This window comes from Alosa alosa, chromosome 3 (assembly GCF_017589495.1).
Source record: "Alosa alosa isolate M-15738 ecotype Scorff River chromosome 3, AALO_Geno_1.1, whole genome shotgun sequence".
In the NCBI taxonomy this organism is placed as follows: domain Eukaryota; kingdom Metazoa; phylum Chordata; class Actinopteri; order Clupeiformes; family Clupeidae; genus Alosa; species Alosa alosa.
In genome coordinates, this window is record NC_063191.1 from 21,278,869 (window position 1) to 21,301,568 (window position 22,700).

The 22,700-nt window shown below is 49.2% G+C and overlaps 1 protein-coding gene across 3 annotated transcripts in view; it reads right to left on the reverse strand.

The window, feature by feature from the left end:
• hdac4 (histone deacetylase 4) overlaps window positions 1–22,700 on the reverse strand; it is a 144,781-nt gene that overhangs the window by 55,969 nt on the left and 66,112 nt on the right. For 2 of the 3 annotated variants that reach the window (XM_048238391.1, XM_048238390.1), the window contains 3 exons: window positions 6,241–6,485; window positions 3,730–3,880; window positions 2,094–2,214 (listed from right to left, as the gene is read on the reverse strand). In XM_048238391.1, coding sequence (XP_048094348.1) covers window positions 2,094–2,214; window positions 3,730–3,880; window positions 6,241–6,485 — 517 coding nt within the window. Of the gene's footprint in view, window positions 1–2,093; window positions 2,215–3,729; window positions 3,881–6,240; window positions 6,486–15,379; window positions 15,704–22,700 lie in introns of those variants that run through there. The other variant, XM_048238392.1, reaches the window with a different exon arrangement.

Consider the following 22,700-nt stretch of genomic DNA (forward strand, 5'->3'; position numbering starts at 1 on the left):
TCTCTCTCTCTCTCTCTCTCTCTGGTCAGCTGGCAACCTCCCAGGCCCATGAATTCAATCTGCCACGGTTTACCCACATCGCAAATATGCAGTTTGTCTGGGAGTTTGAGTGACATGTTTTTGGCTCCGACGGCAATTACGGACGACGGGAAAGTGACGCGCATTCGGGCTGTCAGCATGCAAATGTTTTGATTAATAAAACATATTGTGTTTGTTGCCTCCTTCCGTCGGCCTTCCCACACCTCTTTTGCGTAACTGTCACAATCAATCTCATTGTACCAGCGGGAGAGGGAATAAGTCAACAGAAGTTCCAAAGACAGACAGCCTTCCTGCTTTCTCTCCTCAGTTATTTATTTTTTTTCGAAAGAAAGAGGGAGATGTGGAAGGGAAAAGGCTGAATGTGCCAAGAAATGCAGGGAAGAGGAGGGTCATGAATATGGATGCTGGATGTTTCATTCTTCCTCTTCTAGTCGCTGAGGCCTGAATAACTCCACCAACGCTGGGCTTTTCAAACACAGCCATCTTTATTTACCCCTACAGTAATGCACTGCAGATCTCTGGCTGGCCCAAGAAACTCAGAACTCATCCATGAGGAAATTCCTCTGATTCCACTAATTCCATTGTGATCTGTACAGCTGCTAAATATAAACAATCCAATCTGAATGACTGGAACCTAAAACATACAACTACGTGCACCACGCTAACAGACCAGTTATTTCAATCAGACTAGGTCTGGGGTGAACGATGACGAGGGGCCATGGCAGTTTCTTTTCCCCCCCACTGCTCATGAATACAGCCTTCTGGCTGAACTGAGCTAAATGCACAGGTCTCCAGGCCCTGTGCTCTCAGACGTACAGTTGGGGCAGAGGCGCTGGGTTTATTTATCTTCTCTCGGCCAGATAGGAGCCCATGAAAAGGTGCAGTGGAGCGGGGTGCTGAGGTGGGCTGTGGGGTGGTGGAGTGGAGGGACGTTAATATTCATCCTCTGCACATGAAAGCCTTTCCGCGCGCCCACCACCTCCCCGCCATTATCACAGCGCCACAGCCCACACTCCAGGGCTGCCGGGACGAATGCGCAATAAGAGAGAGAGAGAGAGAGAGAGAGAGAGAGAGAGAGAGGGGGGAGAGCGGGAGAGAGAGAGAGAGAGGGAGGGAGAGAGCGGGAGAGAGAGAGGGAGGGAGTGAAAGAGAGAGAGAGAGAGAGAGAGACGCAAACCCATTCACAAACCTGCACGCTGCCTTTATCTTTCCCCAGTGGCTTTGAAAGGGGCAAAAAAACAGTAAAAGTTTGTTCCTCAAAACCTTTTTAAACATTAAAAAAACTGTGAGGTGACATCAAAACCCACTTTTCTATTCTATTTGTAAGAGGAGAAAAAAGCGACTTGTCAATGGAGACAGTGACAAGGAAGTACAAACAGAAGTGGATCTGACTGCAGAACAGAGGAGGCAGAGCTGAGGTGCTCTGAATAAAGACCATCTTTACAAGTGTCATCTAATCTGCAGTGAGGGTGCACACATCTTAAAACTTTTAATCCAATCAAAACTCCTTCTAGCAGAGAACTTCACAAAAGGCCATTGTAATCTCAGGTATTCCCTGTGATCAGTATTCTAAACCAATAATCCAAGGTTGGGGAAAACTGTTGACACAAACTTGAGAAAAAAAATACAGAAAATAAAGACAGAAAAAAAAAAAACACCAAGGGACTAGTGTGATGCTGGGTGCCAAAAACACATTTTCTGCCGTTAGGGGGAAAAAACCATTTGCACATTTACACTTGCCAGGTTAGTGTGTTTGTGGGTAAAATGGGAATGTTTACACCTTAACTCCCAAAAGACCAAAAGGTTTCAGGACAAAATTGTGCTAGTAGACATATCAGTGCCTCTCTATTTTCTGTATCCTCACACTACATGTGTGATGTGAACTCACACACTCACACACACACTAGTAAGTCTACAATTTCATGGTTAATATTTTCAGTAAATGGCGTTTGGAAGTATCTTGTGTCACAGCAAATCCCATTGAACATTTTGGTGTATGTCAAATGCCTGTCCTCTCGTGTAGGGGCAGGAGCAGGTCTGGCCTGGACACTCACCCATACCAGTAGCGAGGGTCATTGGGCATGCAGTGGTTTAAGTTTCTCTGGGCCAGGGCCTTCTTCTTGTTCAGGACAAACTCCTGAAGCCGCATCTTCACCTCCGTGCTGGCTACTGCACCTGTTGGTAAAAAGACACAGGATTAAGCTGATGAAGGCAAAATTGTTGCTTTAGGACCGCCACTGACACCTATCTTGGATGTTTGCTGCCTAATGTAGGTCAATGGAAAGAAAACAGGCCAATTCGAAACCAGCAGGCCTGTTCCAGTTCCGAGAGGCCTGCCCAAAGCACTTCTGCAGTGCTAATTTCCCTCCCACATGGTAACCAGAACTTCTTCTATGGTTCCTCCAAGCTAGAGAGAACAAGGATCGAAGCAGCATTGATCACCATTACAAAGATAGACCCAGACTCCCTGGTGTCAGAGTTAAATAAGCATATAGGGATCCTTACTCCGCATGCTGTCCCTGAGATCTGTGTGAGGAACTGAAGCCAGCATCTTTACACTGCTGGGGAGAAGTCTCTTGGAGAAGAGCTTCCTTTCAAAGCAATTCCAGGGAGACGGCAGCACGTTGATCTTTTATTCCCTTTCTTTGTATGTTCCTAAGCATGTGACAAGTTTGTATTTGTGAAAGTTGAGAGATGTCACACAGTTCTCAAGCACACTCTCTCTCTCTCCCTCATTCTCTCTCTCCCTCAATCTCTCTCTCTCTCTCTCTGCCATCTTCCCATTGCCCTGTAAACAGGTCCCAGAGGGCCCCTCTGTGTTCTGTCAGCATGTCACTTCTCATTCAGGCACACTTGGTGCAAGCCAGTCAGCAGGTGACTGCTGTGCCAGGCAAGATGGCAGGAAGAATGAGAACACGACTGTGAATGGCAAAACAAGGAGTTCTCAACAAGCATGCCAATTCAACTGCCTTTTTTGGTGGGGTGGGCATTTCGCTTCTACACGCATTGAGTGCAGGTCTTAACAGTGGCCTGGTGGTCTAGCAACACTGCCCTATGTGAAGGCAGTACACTAAAAAGGAACACTATCCATGTCACATGCTCGGATTAAAGGGTTGATATGCCTGTGTGTTTAGAGCGAATTGTGCTAAATTAGTGTTAAAATGTGACGATTAGCCAGTCAGTTCATTCTTTCATAGTTTTGTTTTGAGTGTCACTTTCTATTAAGTAATGCTTACAAGTTGTAAGAGTACAATTTAATTCTTAAAAGTTTCATTCTTGATACAAAAAAAACAAAACAAATTGATACAAACATGTTTCAGGAATTAGTAACACTACATAACTTGTCTTTTGTCATGTCATTCTAATACCTTATATACCAACAAAACTGTCCCTTACCAGAAAAAGGGACACTTGATAAGCTAAATAATCCAGCACCCTTGGCTAACAAAGGCCAGATACACTAGAAAGAAACAATGTTTTCTCTACTTCACATGGATATGTTGCACATGGTACATCTTGGCTCATACAACTCTGAACTGGCATCAACATACTCAGGGTTTAAGAGCCAATGGCACACACGGGCTGAAATTTCTATCTTACTGTCTTTTGTTCCGTATCTTTCTGTTTGTTTGTGTGTGTGTGTGTGTGTGTGTGTGTGTGTGTGTGTGTGTGTGTGTGTGCTTTACTTACTCTCTTGGCCGCGCTCCTTGTTCTTGAGCTGCTGCAGCTTGTGTTCTCTCTGCTGCTTCTCCAGCTCCTGCTCATGCCGGTGCCTCTCCAGCTTGCGCTGGTGCTCCAGTAGCTCCTGCTGATGCTTCAGGGCCAGCAGATCCTGCTGATGCTGAGGGGACAACACGAGCACGGACACAGGTTAACTAACCAGCTCTCTCACACACACACATGCACACACACACACACACACACACGCACACACGCGCACGCACACACACACGCACACACACACGCGCACGCGCACGCGCACACACACTCTGCGCACACTCTGCGCACACTCTGCGCACACTCTGCTTGCTCTGCACTTGTCATTACTCTGACCTCTATGGAAGGTTTTTCTAAGTGTCACCCTCTGTGAGAGATGTAGCTTCTTTAAGCGCAGGAGGGAGTGCAGCACTGGGCTGTGTGGCGGTGGTGGTGGTGGTGGAGCAGGAGGAAGGTGGTTGGGGGGAGGTGGGGGAGCCGTCCCTGTGCAGCCTGCAGATCTGCCCGGCTCTGGCTGTTCTGCTCGGCTTGCACTATAAATAGCTGAAGAGGCTGAGGGGGGAGCGGAGGCTGCTGGACAAGCAGGGACTTGTGGCTGCGGAGATGGCAGCCCCGTGCGGTTCGGCTCAGGCTCTCTCACATTACGTGTGCAGCCTCTCCCCTCCCCTCCTCTGCTCTCCCCTCCCCTGGGCAATCACAGCTCTGATTTCCTGTGTAAACGTGGAGCCCTTTGAACACACGCTGTAACGACATGATTTGATCACGTCAGCCCTTCCACCTCAGCAAAGGTCTTGCAAACACTCTCACTCTTGCTTCCTCTCGTCTCGCCTCACCCTCCCTCCACCTCTCTCACTCTCTCTCTGCGTCTCTTTCTCTTTCCTTTCACACAGTTTCTTTTTCACTCTCTCCTCTTTCCCTGTTCCTCTCTCCCCAGATGCCCAAACAGCGCCAACAGGAAGTCCCAGAGGGGTGACTCACCGCGGGCCTGTCAGTTGAAAGTGTGCTTACCCCCCCGATGGTGCCTGTGGTTGCCTGCCTTTATAAGACGGCAAGCTGGCAGAGAGTTGGGGCAGCATGTTCTATGTCTAAGAGAGACATCATTATACTCCATCTCCTGCTTTCTCTCTCTCTCTCTCTCTCTCCTCCTCTCCATGTCTCTTGAGAGACAGAAAGCAAGCCTTTCCTTCAGTTACTGTATCCATCCCATCGTATCTATTCTCCATTTAGAGTCTCTGGCTCTGGCTTCAAACTGCATAATCTGTACGGAGGCTGCCTGGAGGAAGGCAATACTTAAAGACTGTTTGCATCAAGATGCTTTCGCCCATTTTCATTCGTGGCCAACAGGCAGCTTGCTCATTCTGTGGCTGGGTTTAGCCGTACATATTGATGTGTAACGATCCAAAGGCACCGGACAGCTCGCTCCAAAATAATGACTATTGTTTTTGAGATGGTGGATTGGCTGTCTAGAGGCTCTGCTCTCCACAAGCCACATTACATTTATCTTTTTCTCTATCCCTCTTTCTCTCTCTCTCTCTCTCTCTCTCTCTGCAGTGGTCTTCTCCGGGGCGAGGCAGCTGAGGCGAGACTCCAATCTCCGCTCGGGGTTTGGCGCTTCAGAGAGGTGTCACCCTTGAAGGCCCAGTGGAAGGCGCGGCGTCAATCAGCCGTCTCTTCCTGCTGCCTCCTGCAGCCGCACTATTTATAGCTACCGAGGGGGGATCAGCTGTGCACCGATTGGCTACCGGGGCTTTGGCCGAGGCAGAATGATGGGGGAAAGCCAGTAGTCTTGTGGCTGTGCAGCAATTTTCCCAAGGACAGGGTTCCCATAGTGATTGTGTGTGTGTGCTTATACTGTTCCAGCCACTGCAGAGTGACTCCACATGCGCACACACACACACACACACACACAGTGACTCCACATATGCACACACACACACACACACACACACACACACACACACACACACGGCCCTTACTCTCATGGCAGCCCCTGCTCCCACCTTACCACAGCAAACTGGCATTCTGCTGAGCACATGCCCCTCTGCAATCAAGGGCTTTACACAAAGCCCTCAGACAGGAGGGATCTGACAGAAGCCCAGCCTCATGAAACCACAGTCATGCACGCACGCACTCACTCACTCCCACTCTCTCTCTCCCACTCTCTCTCCCTCTCTCTCTCACACACACACACACACACACACACACACACACTCTCTTTCAGTCATCCTCTTTCCCCCCAGTTACTGCAGTCAAACATGCAAAAGAATAACTATGCATACAACACAACAAATCACACATAACCCACAACTGTCTGAAATAAAAACAGCAGCACAATGATAACATGGTCACAGACCAGGATAAAGCCAAGAGTATAGGAGACCGGTTGGAGAGTCACGTGTGTGCATGTGTGTGGGTGCGTGTGTGCGTGTGTGTATGTGTGTGCATGTGTGTGTGTGTGTGTGTGCGTGTGCGTGTGTGTCCTACCTTGATGTGCTCCTGCAGCTGGGCCTCGTGCTGGCGCGAGAGCTGCTCGTGCTGGCGCTGGAACTCGGCGATGAGGAGCTGGCGCTGGATCTGCTGCTTCTGCTTGAGGGCCAGCAGCTCCTGCTGCAGCTGCTGCTCCCGCTGGCTGGGGTCGGCCGGCGCCAGCGCAAACTGGTGGTCCACGCGCAGGTCCATGGGGATGGCGGCAGGGGGCACTTGCAGTGGCAGCGTCGCACTCACATCAACTGGAGGGAGAGTGGAGAGACAGACAGAGAGAGAGAGAGAGGATGTTGGAATGGGAAGTCTAGAGAAACATTCAGTGGCTCGAGCCATGGCACACTGCTCTCTGAGTTTCGCTGGCGTTGCAAGAAGCGGTGAGAACCTCTTCGGGTCCTTTGATTTCACAGATGTTCTCAAAATCAAATCGTCAGCATGCCACACGACCATCAGCTGCGCTGCAGGATCCCAGCTTTCGAAGGAGCCTCTTGCATGTGGGGCAACCACAGCACACAGGAACAAACCAAACCCAGCCCAAGCACTGCCTGAGCCAATATACATGTAGCCCAGCAGACTAAGCTTAGAATGCTTCCTCTCATTCACTCACACCACACAACTACCCCCAGCCTCCCCTATCTCACACACACACACACACACACACACACACACACACACACACACACACATTCTTTTGGACCCATCTATCACAAGCCTGCACACTGCAGCAACAAATCTAGAAACATATCAGGATACCTGAATCAAAACTATCCATGTGCATTTTGGACAATTTGTCTTCTGTTAACCAAAGTCCCACTACATGGCTGAACTAGACTACTATGTAAACTAATCCAGCCAGTGTCTAGTCTGAGAGTCTGATATCTGTAGTGGATCACACAGCTCTGCAGCTCCCACAGCTTAGTCACTAAAGGTTGCCCAAGTGTACACACACATTTGTTTGAAACCTCATGCAAATCTCCTGAGTCTCAGTGAAGTTCGGAGGCTCTGTCGGAAGTTAATTCCTCTGCGCTTCACCTGCTCCATCAACTGTGAATGAGCTCATCCTGGAGGTTTGAGGACATGTTTGAAGCAGCTTATCAAACCCTGACTGAGTAAGTGAACGAATCAACACCCCTCTGAGCAAAGTGGGTGAAGTGGGCGCTGCACGATAATGGTGTGAATCACTACCGCTCTCATTTGTCCTGTGGAAGAGTGAGGGAGGACTACATTTGGCGACACGACTACAGCGGCATGGGGCGACCTCGTCTCTCGTACCGAGACCGAGAATGGGTGAATGGAGCCGGAGGGACGCCTCTGTGGTGAGCGTGTCACTACTTTCAGGGGCCATCGGCGTGATTCATGAGGGGTTACACAGAGGCCACCATTCATGGTGAGAACCATTCATGAGTGCACAGAGTTAGGCCAGGCATGTTGGGACGTCACTAGTCCGGCAGAATGTCGTGGGTTCACCGATGGCGCACTGACCCAGAGCCTGCGCAGAGCTGTGACAAAAAAAAGAAGCCTAGTGGCACGGCCCCTCCAAGAGGCATACAGAAAGGCCAGGGTCACAAGGGAGTTCCATCTTCATGAATAGACAGCCCCCTTTTCATCGTTTAATAAAATCATATTTGTGACGCAAAACGCCAAGTCCACAATGGGGGCATTGAGGCCTGAGGACATGGAAGTGATTGCCCTGTGCCTGACATCCCTTCTCTCTCTCTCTCTCTCTCTCTCTCACACACACACACACACACAGAGCTGACTGGACATGAAGTTCTCAGTGGACTTTCTGCTGAAGGAGAAGAAGACATTAAAAGAAATCCACAATGAACTTGCAAAGAATGGCCTCTAGCTTGAGTCACATAAACCATACCAAAACACATATGTTTACCCCTCTCTAAAAACTTTATTTGTTTATTTATTGCAGCCAGTGTAATTACTGAGGACGGCATCTGGATTAATGTCCATCTAATCCAAGTCCGAGTCCACTCTGGCCAGCAGGAGACAGAATGAGTGTAATCTTGGCCTTTCCAGGCCCGGCGTGAGAAGGATGCCTTGTACACACAGCACATACAAGTCCTGTGTCAGGGCATTAACATGGGGCCTGGCACTCAGCACAGCTGCTGGGGGACACTTAGGGGACAAACTTTTTCTTTTTTTGCCCTCCCTGCCCTTGGCAACTGGAGAGTGATGCAACGTGGATGGAAAAAGAGGAAAGCAATCTACTCGCTACATGGAGTTTAGCATGCTAAGGGTGGCAGTATGGGATTTGCTGACATGCAAAACGGTTGTCTGGTATCAGCGTGTGTGAGTTTGTGTGTGCAATCTCTGCAGAGCAGTAGCACACACCCACACACAGTCCTGGGGCGTAGCTTGCTGCCTCTGATGGAGATTGATTCGAGTGGGATCGGGCCGGGGGCACCTGACAGCAGTCCGGCCGTGAGCCCATGTTACAGGGACAGCAAGGCATCGTGGGACCAGGCCACTTGGCTCCCAGGGCCGACCATACATCACATTTACAGTCAGCCGAGGTGGGAGGACATGGCGATAGCCGCTCTGCTTGGCACAAGAGCACACAGACCGGAGCCAGCTCGTGAATGTTCCCTCCATTTTTACCACTGCACCATATCAGGCTGGGACAGTGCATGTCTACTGATGGGGGACATAAGCACACTCAGCCTCCATGACAGAAAAGTGTACAGACCAGGCCAGATGAAAAGATCAGCTTATATCTGGCTGTACTCCCCTCCGTTAGCGCGGAAGGCAGAGATAGTCAGACATCAACAAGGGATCATGCTTTCAATTACAAGAGATCACAGGATGAACAAAAGGTCTTATTACAACAAAAAAGTTCATTGCAGGTTCAATGTTCCAGAGCATGCAATGATGCAGACAAGGGCTTGTGAGCTGGGAGAAGCCCCACACGGGGCCTGAAACTGGAGTGTCCCAGCACCGCAGGGGAAGAGGGCAGGGAAAGGTTCACCAAGACAGGAACACAGTGGGAGCAGAGGAGAGATGAGCCAAGACAGCACACCCCCCATCATTCAGATCAATACAGACTACCGCTCACTGGGAACGACAGGTAAAGTGGGAAGATGGAGCCTTCTACTTTTGTGAAGCTCTCAGAACGGTGAACAAGCTGGTACTGCAAAACAGCATCACTCAAGTGTCTCTAATCGGCATAGGTCTCGTTGAACGAGCTTCAACAAGTGGCAAACGCTGTCAAAAGAAAACGGTGGCGACCTGAGCATTACACAAAAAGTGACAGCTCTATAAAGCTGGGGGGGGGGGTGAATGGGCAGCTTCGTGTGGCTGATTAGACACGCCCAGTGAGCACATTCACTTGCTTCCCGTTGGCCACTCTCGTCCCCACGAAAGCGCCACAACCCAGTTGCCAGGTCTTTTCATCTCTGGCACAGAATAGCGTTTGCCCTTTTTTTTCCCCACTGGAGCAGCCAGAGTCAACTAGACCAATGGTGCCATCACCCTCGTCTCCCCCACGCCGCCCACCCAACGCAACACCATGAGCTCTGGGACTGGGCTTGTACTTGGTGACCCCTGAGGACCCCTGGGTAATGAATGTGTCGAGGAACAGGCAGCGCGACAGGGGCTTGGTGACGTCCGCACAGGCCCTCGCCTGCCACGGCTATGCCGCAGTGACAGAGGGGTGCTTGTTCTCTCAGAAGGTGGGTTGGTGGTGGGGGAGTGAGTGTGTGTGTGTGTGTGTGTGTGTGTGTGCGTGCGCGCATGGGGGGGTGGGCGTGGGTGGATGAGAATGGTTCTAAAAGGCAGGCAGATGAGCTGCAGAGTGTGCTGAGAATCAGGGGGTATTGATTCAGCTCCCATCGTCTTTAGTATTATTAACGGCCACTTCAGGGAGAGGATGAGAGGAGGTGGAGGAGGAGGGATGAAAAGCAGGAGAGGAAACTACCAGAGGCTCATGGGAAGGGATGCTTGAATGGGTAGTCAACTAGTCACCAAGCCCCAATCTTCCATCATTAAAACAGCAGTTTAAGAGCCTAGTCCAGAAAACAGAAGGTGAATGGGTATGTGAATTAGATATCGGTGTAGCCAAACAAAAGGAAGTACCTATAAATAACCCAGCATCAGACGTGGTGCTCATTAAAAAACATTCACAGATGAGTCACTTGTTTTTCCCTCGCTTCCAGTGGGATCAAACAGGAACCCCAGCCGAGATGGTCATCGACGCATTCGCTTGTTGCCGGGTAACAGGCAATGCACTGCCTGATGGTACGTGGTTGTTTTGCAAATGTACATCATCGTGACTTTCATTGAGGTTTCTCTACCAAAAGGAAAGTGACTGTACAACACAGTGTGCCTTATGGACCAGAACAGGTGGCAAGAAAAGATTGTGAATGGTAGAAGTGGTTAAAGCCAAACTAGTTGCCTAGTTACGTACACTGCAGTTATTGGAAGCTTAAAGGGGAATGCTCTGCCAACCTAACCAAGAGCAAAAGGCAAGTCCGGACACAGCCTTTTCCTGGGAAAACAAAAGTACATTTATAGAATTCACTAGAACAAACACTTCTTACATGAACAAGCCAGCAATCCAATTCAACCTGACCTCTGGTCTACCTGTGAGAGAAACACTGCAAGTGTCTTGTTTCACAAGTGCACAATCAAACCTTTCCTCACAGTGAACTCTACCTTTGAAGCCGTGTGCCTGAGAAGCACTCGGCATCAAAGACACCTTGAAAGAGACTGCAACTAATTCAACCTGTTGTTTACAACATCAACACACTGCACAGTAGGGCATTCCTGGGTGACATAACAAGTGCAGAGGTCTGTGTGTGCACTCGAAACAGAGCAAACAAGTCAGGTGCAGGTGTTTATGAATGAATGGTTTTTAGCCTTGCAGAAGCAAGCGGAATCTGCAGTGTAAATCAGACTCTCTCCACTCACCCAGTAGTGAGTCCTTCTGCAAACCTATTCTTGTGTGTTCTTTGGCACGACCCAGAAGGGCAGAAAAAAAAGGTCACGTCACAAGACTTAGGGGCATCTTGAGCCTTGGGAAAAGCCAAGCCCATGGTTCTCTGGGCAAGAGAGATATTTCGGTCATCACTGACCGCCCTCTTGCCCCCGTCACCACCTCAGATGTATAGTCGTGTCCATGAGAGAAGTCCCCTAATCGGGTCAGCACAGTCTATGTATCTTGCTTTGTGTTTGTGTTGGAGGCCCAGGGCCAACATACTCAGCTTTTGACAGGTTTCACTACATGCACGAGTTCATGGGTAATAGGGGCCATTTCAGGGGGTGGGGTGGGGGCTGAAATGTTATTAAGCCAAATAAGCAGAGTAATGACCAATAACCAAAAACTCTCTTAGCAGGAGTCTCATACGGGACACTGCACACTTGGTAGTCTTGCAGCTTGGCTGCATATCGGAACAAACTTTCACCACTCACCTGCCTACTTACAGTGTCAATGACACTGCCATACAGTATACAGAGTTCTATCAGATCAGCCTTGTTTTTATGAACAATGAATGTTTTTTTTTAATCATCACTGATCCTAAAAAGCAATGGTAAAACTTGGGACAGGGTTTGAAAATTTACCTCAGTCAATGTTGATAATCTTTAACAGATTAGTAGGAAAATACTGATTACCTAGGAACAAAAGTACTTTAGGAAAAGTACTTAGGAAAAACACTTTTACACGAGACACGGTTCAAACATGGTTTTCCACACATACATTAATATTGCTGTGTAGATCGATGAGCAGTTTGGATAACTCAGGAAGCCAAAGAGACGTAGCAGTCTGTCCTTTAAAAAATGTCCAGTGGGCATTGACAGACAAAACAGATCAGTAAAACGATTTCACACAAGCCTTAGCTGTTCTCTCAGGTCACGAGTTGGTTTCAGTAAAACGCTAGGGTGTGTAATGGCCTACCTGCCGTCCGCTGTAACGTGATACTCTTGTTTACCACCAGACTGGGCCAGAGCGTCCTATCCAGACATGACCGAGTACTGTCTCTGGCGCTGACCGAAATGCTCAAATCATGTAGTTCAGTACACTTCCAATGACATGGCTTTTCCTTGACAGTGAATCCCGTACAGTCATCACCACATGTACATGTACACGTACACACACACACACACTCCTGAGGCCCTGTAATGAGAATGGGATGTGACATGTTTACAGTAAACACCATCTTACGTATAACCAGCGAGGCAATCCTGCTGCCAGGGCAATTACTCCAGCTACTGGGCAGCGTGTTTATGTGAGCATTTGTGCATTTGTGCGTGTTCACTGAACAATACTGGTCAGATGCAAGTTAAACATGCATTTCACAACGCTTCTGCAATGCAGCCAAGCCAAAGAGACATGAGAGCAGCCCCTCCATTGCATGCCCAGTGACGTGCGTTTTAGGGAGTCTGTGTGTAGCATTCTGGGTCACAGACAGGATTGGGTCGAGTAAACTACACTGACAGGGGCTGACGGGGCTGGGGAGCTTGACTGGAAAGCCACACCCTTCGGCCTCAGGGCAAACGCCACTTCGAGTTAGTCCTGTACGTCTATTATGTATGTCTATTAGCCTACTTCCCCTTCAGAGTTGACGTCTGGAGAATGCTTGTAAACAAACGGACACAATAAGCCTACTGCAAGTCAAATACATTAAATAAAATGATCCGGTTAGTTACTTGGGCTGCTCTAAGGGATTGTTTACAATCATTACGTATCCCTCGTAAGCCTATCCCAACACACACGCACACACACAAAAATGGCCACATGTACATACACACAAACACACATACAGCATCCTTAGGAGCAATGAGCAACCATGCAAAGCAGCTTTACTGCCAGCCAAACACAGAGGAGGGGGGGGGGGATTTAGGAGGGGAAGAGCCATCCATTTTTTGATCTATTTATAGCTCGGGTCCCCTGGGGTGTGAGCTGCTTTGTTGGTGTTTTCCTGCTCCGTACATCCCTATATGGAGGATCCCTATCCCCAGTCCAATCCTCTGGATCCCACAGCCAGAGAGGATTATCGCCGGGCTGAAATCTCTGCCACTGATCCTGCAGACGACTCGCCTTGCTCGCTGGCCACAACCAGCATCAGGTAAGGCAGCGGGGCAGGAGACGACGGCGTCATGGCGACAGAGCTGGAAGAGGCCGGCGGTTGGCCGAAGGCGGCGAGCAATCAGCTCCGTTGCTGAGCCCTCTCCCTCCCAGCGCCAGGCTGCCATTGACTGGAGTCAGGCAAGAGAACAGGGCGCGGGCTACAGCCAGAGGGACGTGAGGGGAGCGGAGAGGAGGAGGAGGAGGAGGAGGAGGACACCAGATCTGTTTAATGTGGCTGAGTGGGGTGGGGAGAAAACAATAGCAAGAGAACAGGGAGGAGGGTTGAGGAAGGAGACAGACTGGATGTCCAAGAAAGTTTGTGGTTATGCCATCTCTCTCTCTTTCTCTCCCTCTCTATTCTTTTATTGTACAGTACTATCTGTCTGTCTGTTTGTTGCTCACCCCAGCCCCATTCTGAAGACTCAATTGTTTTGTTTTTATGTCTGTGTCCGCCTCAACGCCTCTTTGATTGTCTTGTCCTGGCATGACCACACGGTGAGTGACCAGACTGGAATCTCCTCTGGTGATCTAAAGCCAGTGAGCCTCTCTCTGCAACTTGAGGCACTCCACTTCCACTTAGAGGCTATCTGTGCTTTGTCAAGCTCAACAACTAGATATTCCTCTGTGACTTATTCCCAAAAAAAAAATAAACAAACAGGCATCACACACACCACATCTTAAAACTTGGCGTCATATATATTTATTTATTGCGTTTTGCACTAGACACAACAAGTAAGTTAAAGATAGCTTCAGAGAGTTGCTCATACATGAACAAGCACATTCACTGGGTCCTAGGACGGCATCTTTGGAGTCACTGCGTTCGACAAAAGTCACATCTGCTTCCAATAGGCTAAGGGCTAGGGTGGGGTGGGGTGCGGTGGGGTGGCGAGGCGGGTGACTAATGGGCAGTGGGACGTGAGGAGCACTGAGCGGAGCTGCAAGCTGCAGGCTCCTGGCCGAGGGGATGCTGGGAGAAACGCCGTGGCTGCCAGGGGCGACGGCCGTGCCAACAGCCTGGACGGGACTCCACCTAACCCTCCACTAACAGCGCAGCCTACAACACACACACACACAAGCGCTTGGAAACGTGGTAAACGCAGACACACAATCACACTCAGTCATTCAGTAAATTCTCAAAATTTCCACTATTCAGCAAGTTACATACAAGCAAAAAAAATACACTGAAATCTTTTTCTCTTCAAACTCCCAGTGAGCTTATGGGAGATAGCCTTTTAGCGTAAACTACTTCCTTCCCCACAACATACACACATACAGTCATACACACACACACACAGGCAAACAGGAGGATGGGATTAAAGATTCATGTTGCCAGAGAAACTAATTCCCTGGCAGTCGTTCATTAGTTCAGTTGGTCCAGCATGTCCAAGTCTATGATTTCAGCGGTGGTGACTCTCCCCCGCAAGTCCGTTCCATCAGCTCTTCCTGGAAACCCGTGTCCACTCTCTCTCTCTATCGCTTAAATCTTTCCACAACGCTTCTGTATTACTAAAACAGTTCCTCTTTGCGCTCCCCTCAGCCCCGTCCCCAACTCCCTTTTGTCCCTCTCCCTCCCGCTCTCTCTCCCCCGTGCTCCCTCTGTGTGTTCTGAACAGCCTGTCCAGGACAGAGACCCTGCGCCAGAGACCACAGCCGAGCGCCTCCTCTCAGCCGCAACACCACCGATGCAGCATCTACACACACACACACACACAAACACATATGCGCACAGGCACACACACACAAGCGCACACACACACATAAAACACACCAACATACACAAACGGCACGGCAGTTAAGAGCAGACACAGAAATCTCTCCTCACTTTCATCCTGCCTCTAGTCATTGTGGCTCAATTCAAGGATGCAGCGCGCGCACACACACACACACACAGCATGGGGAAGCGTTCGTCACCACCATTCAATAAAAGCCTGCACACTGTCCATCCATCCACCCACACACGCACGCGGACAGGCACATGCAAGCGAGCACACACACACGCGCACACACACACACACACACACACACAGATCCAGCAAAAGCAACAGGGAGCTAGTCAGCTCTTACCCATCAGCCCTTTGGTCCAGACCAGGAGGAGATGAAGCACTCTGTGCCGGGAAGAGGTTGAAGGGGAGGACAGGAAAAAATGACAAAACAAAAACAAAACGCGCAGATAGCTGGCGGACACACGAGAGACGAAGAATCCCAGTCAGCGGTGTGGATCAGTGTAGCGCAGAACGCTCGGCTATCTCTCGATTTCACTCTCTGTCGCTCCCTCGCTCGCTCACTCACGGCGGCAGCTTTCCTCTCCGCTGCCTCCCTCAGTGTCTCTCGCGTACACACACACACACACACACACACTCCCCTCTCTCTTCTCTGCTCTGCTCTCTTCCCCTCCGGCTGGGTCTCTAGCTCCCTCTGTCTCACTCGTCCCCTCCCCTCTCTCTAGCGCTCGCTCTCTCGCTCTCTCTCGCTCGCTCGCTCCCTCTCTCTCTCGCTCGCTTGCTCTCTCTCTCGCTCGCTCTCCCTCCCTCCCGGCTGGTGACATCAGAGAGCCGTCGCAGGCATGCAGAGTGTTTATGCGCGCCGCTGCTCTGCTTCCTGGAACACTGGCCAGATTCACAGAAGGTCCAGGCAGTGGGACTCTCTCTCTCTCTCTCTCTCTCTCTCTCTCTCTCTCCTTCTCTCTCTCTCTCTCTCTCCCCTCTCTCTCTCTTTTCTCTCTCTCTCTCTCTCTCTCTCTCCTCCTCTCTCTCTCTCTCTCTCTCTCCTTCTCTCTCTCTCTCTCTCTCTCTCTCTCTTTCTCCTCTTCTCATTCCTTTCCCTTTCTTATTCCCTCCATCCTCATTACCACCATAGAACTGCAATTACACTGACTGCTATAGGACCCTGATGGCCAGGGTGGCACTGAAAATAGAGAAGATTTAAAGATTATCATTAAGTCCATGTAGCTGGAGCTGACATGACAGTGTAAGGTAGAGCAATTACAATACCCCCCATCCACCCATATCATCCCACACAACTCCTCCCAACCAATGGCCACCGCAAAAATAGGTGTGTCAGATAGATAGATAGATAGATACACGTAGATAGATAGATAGATACATGTAGATAGATAGATAGATACATGTAGATAGTAGATAGATACATGTAGATAGACAGATAGACAGACAGATAGACAGACAGATAGACAGATAGACAGATAGATAGACAGATAGATGGATAGACAGATAGATAGATAGATAGATACTTTATTGATCCCCAAGGGGAAATTCAAGATTCCCCTTCAAGGTGTCTATAGGAAATGCAATATTCAGTCAAAATATGCTGCTGTTCAAAACCTCTGTAAACCTCTACATTTGACTGCATCTCTCAGCAGGTGAAAATTATATTCAGGTGAGAATCAATTTACCCCAGAATTCTACAGGTGTTTTCTGATTTTAAGGACTTTTCTGATTTCCTTCAGCCAGCACTCAGCTTATAGCACAGAAGTACAGAGAGAATCCACAACGCTGCCATAATAGTGAGAGCTGGTGTTGGTATAGGATGTGTGTGTGATTGTGTGTGAGGGGGCAGGGGGGTTATTTACAGATGACGTAGACGTATCTTTTATTTTCCAACTCTCCTGCCGGCAGCTGGTAGATCTTCAAACAGACAGTTCAAACAGACACCAATCACGTCAGTATGCATATGACATCTGGGCATTCCCAGCTTCTCCTTCTAAATCAACTGATGTATCTCACAGGATGCTCTTCCACAGGCAGGAACTTATGGAACTCTATGTTAAGCTACATCTGAATGAAAGCAATGAAGATATGGCTTGTTTGTTCCTGGCTTGAGGACAAAGTACTTCTCGGAGCATCATATTAAACCTCAGGGACCGAGGAGATGAATGACGGGGGGACTCTAAAAATAGCTCTTAACATTGAGTCGATGGGGAGGGAGGGAGGGCCCGCGTCCATCCCCTGGGGCCACTGAGACACTGTTGAGTGTCTGTGCTGTTGGGTGGGCGCGGAAGTGGCGGCCCTCCTCATGGTGACCTCCCTGGGCTGCTCCAGAGAGGGTGGGGATGGAGGAGCAACTTCCCTCCAGAGGGCCGCGTGTTGCTGAGAGATTTGTTTACAAGGTCGCGCAGCAGTGTGAAGAGACTAGAGGGGAGGGGCGGCTCAGTGTGACAAGAGCTTGCTGGAAGGAAATGTGAATGAAGGGGATAGGGAGGGGCACAAGGAAGAGAGAAGAGGAGGAAGAGGAGGAGGAGGAGGAGGAGGAGGAGGAGGAGAAATCTCAGACAATAGGTGAAACAGTTGGTTGCGAAGGGTGTGACTGAGTCACCGAGGCCAGCAGTTAACAAAGCGGCTGATCAATGGTGCATTTGCTCCAGAGCAATGTTAATCAATAGGCGCCATGTGTCGATAAGGCCACGGCATGAGGAATGAATGAGAGAGGGAGAAAGAGACAGAGGGAGGGAAAGGGAGGAGTAAGACCAGGCTTTTACACAGAGCCACTATCAGAGGTCCACACTACACAACAACAAAAATATACAAACAAATGACTAGCAAACAGAAAACAACAGCTCCCCATAACAAATTTAAGACAGTAGATGATTCAGTCCCTCTGTGCCGGCCTCCAACATACCTGCCATTGTTTGTAGCAACAGGTATATTCTGAAAAATGTTTTGGTAACGTAGACGTTAAGCTGCTCTCTCTTAAGTGAGTTCACATGCTGCTACAAAACAGAACACTCACCCTCATGACAGAATGGAGGCCATTGTGCAACCTTAGAAGGCCTTTATGGGAGAGAGGGTTCTGACAGACAGTCGAGCGAGCGATGCGGGGTGAAATTCCAGCCCGGGCTGTTTGTAAGCCCTGGCTGAGCTTACTCCTGTGCTTCACTGTGATTGAGGCAGTCGGCTGCCCTGCTGCTGGCTACTCCAGTTACAGCATCACACGTGGTCAGTTCATTTACCTCCTGGGACAGAGGCCACCTCACGACACTTGATCCCAAGTCGGAGTAGGAGCAGAGTGTCCACAACTGTACCGTGGCTGGCTTGGCCTACTAAACTCTGCCTGGGAGAAAATGTATACCCCTCACCCTCATACTAGCATGCACTTGGGTGCACTTGGGTGGTGACGCTGATGACAGACAAGAATGTGGAGCTTGCAAGGTGACAGCAGACAGGCAGTCAGCCAGAAGCTTGCCTCGTCTGTGTATGTTTTTAAGATGACAACAGCTAGAGCTACAGTAGGCATCTGCAGGAGAACCCTGAAAAAATAAACACAAAGGAAAGTGCTGCCCTTATCTCAAGGGCTCCAGGGCCGGCTTTCACACCCACTCCAGCCTCCGCTCAACACTTCCACAGCCGATAAGAGTTGCAGTAAGGGCCAAAAATAGAGCGGCAGGAAAGGAGAGTCCCAGTGGCATCAACTGCCCAGACAGGTGTGGAATGGGTTGAGTATGGAAATTAAAGCAGGTGTACATGGGGCAAAGAGCTTTATCTCCAACCTGGCATGCAAATCAGGGTCCATCCCTAACCTCTCCAGCTGGCTGTTTCAGGTAGCCCCCCAAACTTTTCCCAATTGATTCCGCATGGAGATGCTTCTGGAAAGTTTCAAAGAAACTACTGATGATGTCCCCTTTTAAAGGTTTATTCTAAGCAACAACATTCATATAGTCTCTAGCATGAGTAGAAACATGAAACAAACATGTAACAACTTCATATCATTCCTCCTTTAGTGATCGTGACCTCATACGAGGAACCAAAGAGAATGCAAAAGAGGTTAATAATAGGTGGGGCAGTGTTGACTGCAGAGTTCAGAGGAAGACCGCGACAGATAGACATACAAACAGGTAGAGGAGGACACTCACACCTGCCAGAGCCTGCTTTTGTATGCAATGTGTCTGGCCTAGTAAATAATGCATCGGGCATAATGATCAAGTCTGAATGGAAGAAAACCGCAGCCAGTCGGCCAAACAGATGAGAGCGGATAAATAAATAATGTCTGCTGGGGTATAAACAAGGAGCCTTGCTTCACATTGCCTCGCCCGGCAGGAAAAATGACATCTCTGGCCGCGTGCTTCCACAACGAGGGAGAAGATTCGCTCTGCGCCTGAGCACCACCACCACCACCACCACCAATCCCCTTGGGGTGCACACTGAGAGCTCGGGCTCCAAATATGTGAAAGACCGGTTCATTCATTATTGATTCATATTATTTATAACACTGCGGCTCTTGCACGATTCTCTCCATCTCTGTGTAAACCACTCCACATGTTAGATGGTTGTTTCATTACCATAACGTGTGGAACTGAGGGAGAGAGAATTGGTCCGATTTGATTAATGCTGCGATGTTAATAATGCACCCACTGAACTGTAAACTGGAGCGTTGGAGTGATGAGCTGCTGCCACCACTGCTTGCTGCCACTGCTGGGGTTTGCTATAGCAGTCCTCATTCATGCTCACTTTGAGAATGGGAAGGTGAATAAATGAAAAGGAAAATAATTAATGAATATTACCGCTTGTTTTATGTGGAAGGACACTGGGGGAGGAAAGGACAGTGTGTGGGTAAGAGTGGTGGAGTTTCTCTCTCCTAGAGCACTGGAGGAATCCTTTGGAGAAAGGGCAGAGCCCTGCTGAAAGGCAATCAGCTCCATTTAAAGTTGAGACAGCGCTAAAAAGCTAAGCAGCAAGAAAAAAAAGAAACAACAGTATGCAGTCGGGTATCCTCAGTAGAATCACATCACCCAAGTCAAAGAACCTGATTTTTGTGGGAACTCGCATATTCTAGAGGAGAAGAAGACATCAAAGAAATGCCAATATCTCAATTTTCTGTTATGAAATGCTAAGAAGGATCACACCAGGAACACAAGGAGACTCAGGTCTGACACCAGCGTGTGACCCAGACACAACCTCCCTTTGTTCCGTCTCGCTTTTTTGGATGTCAAAACATCAATGGCGCCCACTTTGGAATGCATGGCTGCATTGGGAGCTTGAGGGTTTGGGGCAGAGCACTGGAGCCTGCCCCATTCATTTTTAGTGACTCCCTTAGGCTCATTTCTTCAGCATGGAAGCCCTCAGTCCCCCCCCCCCCTCCTCTCTGAGGAAAGAGAGGACTCCCCCATTAACCGCCTTAGCGCTCCGCATAGGGGCATGGCTTCTTGCCCTACCCAACCCCCCAATGCCCTGGGCACATTAGCAGTAGATGCTAACGGGTCAAGATTGGTCTAGAGTTCGGTTTCTGTGCTCACACTCCCAACCCCCAGCTTTGGTGGTTTAGTACCAACGGCTCCTTACCTTCGGTTAATGGATGGTGAAGATGCTCTTGTCTAGCCTTTTTCGGACCATCAAGACAGCAGCACACTAGTGTCCAAGTGGTCCTGCTCCACCAAACGCAGGTCTTTCCCTAACCAGCTCATTAATAATGAAGGCGATAAGTAGACACAGAGCCCAGTATGGCTTTTAAAAGGACGGCCAAAATGAGTCCTGCACACAAGAGAAGAGCAGTAAATGACAGTGGTGCCATACTAGGAAGCAAGCCGAGGAAGGTGGGGGTTGGAAGCGTGTATACAAATAACAGGAAATGTAGTCTAAAGCTCTTCGGCCTTCTGTCAGAGATGAATAATCCATATTCATAAACATAGTCATACCTCTACTCTCATGTGTGTCAGTACTTTTCAAACTCCATGAACTTCTTTATATCTGATTTCAGAGTACAGAGGGCACCGAGAGCTTTGGCCTGTATGATTGGCTCCAGCTCTCTCTACCGTCTACACTGCTGTTTACAAAATAAGGGACATGAAAACACAACAACTTCACAGTTAGGGCTATAACATATTACAACAGACTTCATATCTAAAACGTTTCTTAATGAAAGACTCAAAAACTTCCTTCAACTCACCTTGTGAGTCTCAAAAGCAGCTTAACCGTGGCCAGTAACTGAGTGGTACTACCGTGGGCATTCTAATTTTGGTGGAGGATGGCAGACAGATGCCCCACCCAACAGTGTGCTTCACTGAGCTTGAGGGATGCCCTGCTCTTCACCACCCACCCCCGTCGGGGCCCAGACTGCATGCCTTCAAACAGCCTGGGCTCATGCAAAATTCAAACAGAGATAAAAAAAAAGGGAAGCCTCATACCACCACCACCCCCCTTCAACCCCAAATCTGAGACTGCCTCTACAATAGGGTGAAGGGCAAAGTAGGTTACAATATTGTTCGCCCTAGCGGAAGACAAACACAGGTCTGGGACTGACTTTGAACCAGCCCTCCCAAAAAAAATAAAAAATGGGCTAGGGCACAACATCAGGCCAATTGTATGCAGGTTCACTAATCGCACAATGATGGGGTATTCCAAATGAAACACCAAATCAAGTGTGAATATTCAAAAAGGGCTTAAGTGTTAGTCACCTGTATGTGACAATACAAATGATCATTGGGATTTTAATGCAGCTGTTTGGGCAGTTGGCAAAAAGGACACTGATAATATTCACGTTCGCTCAAGAGGAGATAGAATAGCATTGTTGCAGACGAATGGTATTCAGAATATCCATTGATACAGATGTGCATCATCATTGCTTAGCTGTACGCGTACAAGCCATGTACTCAAGGATTAGGTGTCTAAAGCTAAACACCCTTAGTAAACATGGCGTCCAGTGTCTACTGTGTGTGTGTGTGTGTGTGTGTGTGTGTGTGTGTGTGTGAGGGTGTGTTCACAGGTTGGTGTGTGTGCACGCTCCTGTTGCTTTTCATTTCTTCTTGTCTGCACAACTCTGCCTCTGCCGCTCCTGCTGCTGTCTCCCTCTCTTTATTTCATGAGGCCCAGAGCAGGCTGTTGCGCTGGTTCCTGTTACAGTGCTATTTATAAGCCGTTATCTGCTCTGATGTCTCTGGGTCTAATAGCCCTGCTCTCTGCTCATTACATGGAATACATGCGGGGGAGCATCCAGCAGCAGGCCAATCCCGGCCCCAATCAAAGCACCAGTGTTATCAGGCCCGATTATTTACAGCCTGAAGATGGAAGACAGGTGGCATGTTAATACAGTGCTCTGCCTTTCACAGAGAGCCCAGCTGGGAAATGGTGAGAGAGACAGATCTCTCGTTTAAATGAAAAAGAAAAGAGAAGAAAGAGAGGGGGGAAAAACAAGTGGAACAACTGTTGCAGCGGAGTGCTGGAGCCGCGCCGGAGCTGCGCCGGAGCCGGCTGGCGGGCGGAGCTGGGTGTGGGAGTGCTGTGGGTGCGGTGAGGGCTTGGCCATCCATCAGGCCCTCTGAAGCTGCATTCATGTGCGCAGGGCCCTAATCGGAGCACAATTATTCCCTCTGTCTTTGCCGTCGGGCCCACGGCCTCAGACTGGGTAATGAAATACGCTTCCGAGTGCATTAGCGGCAGCG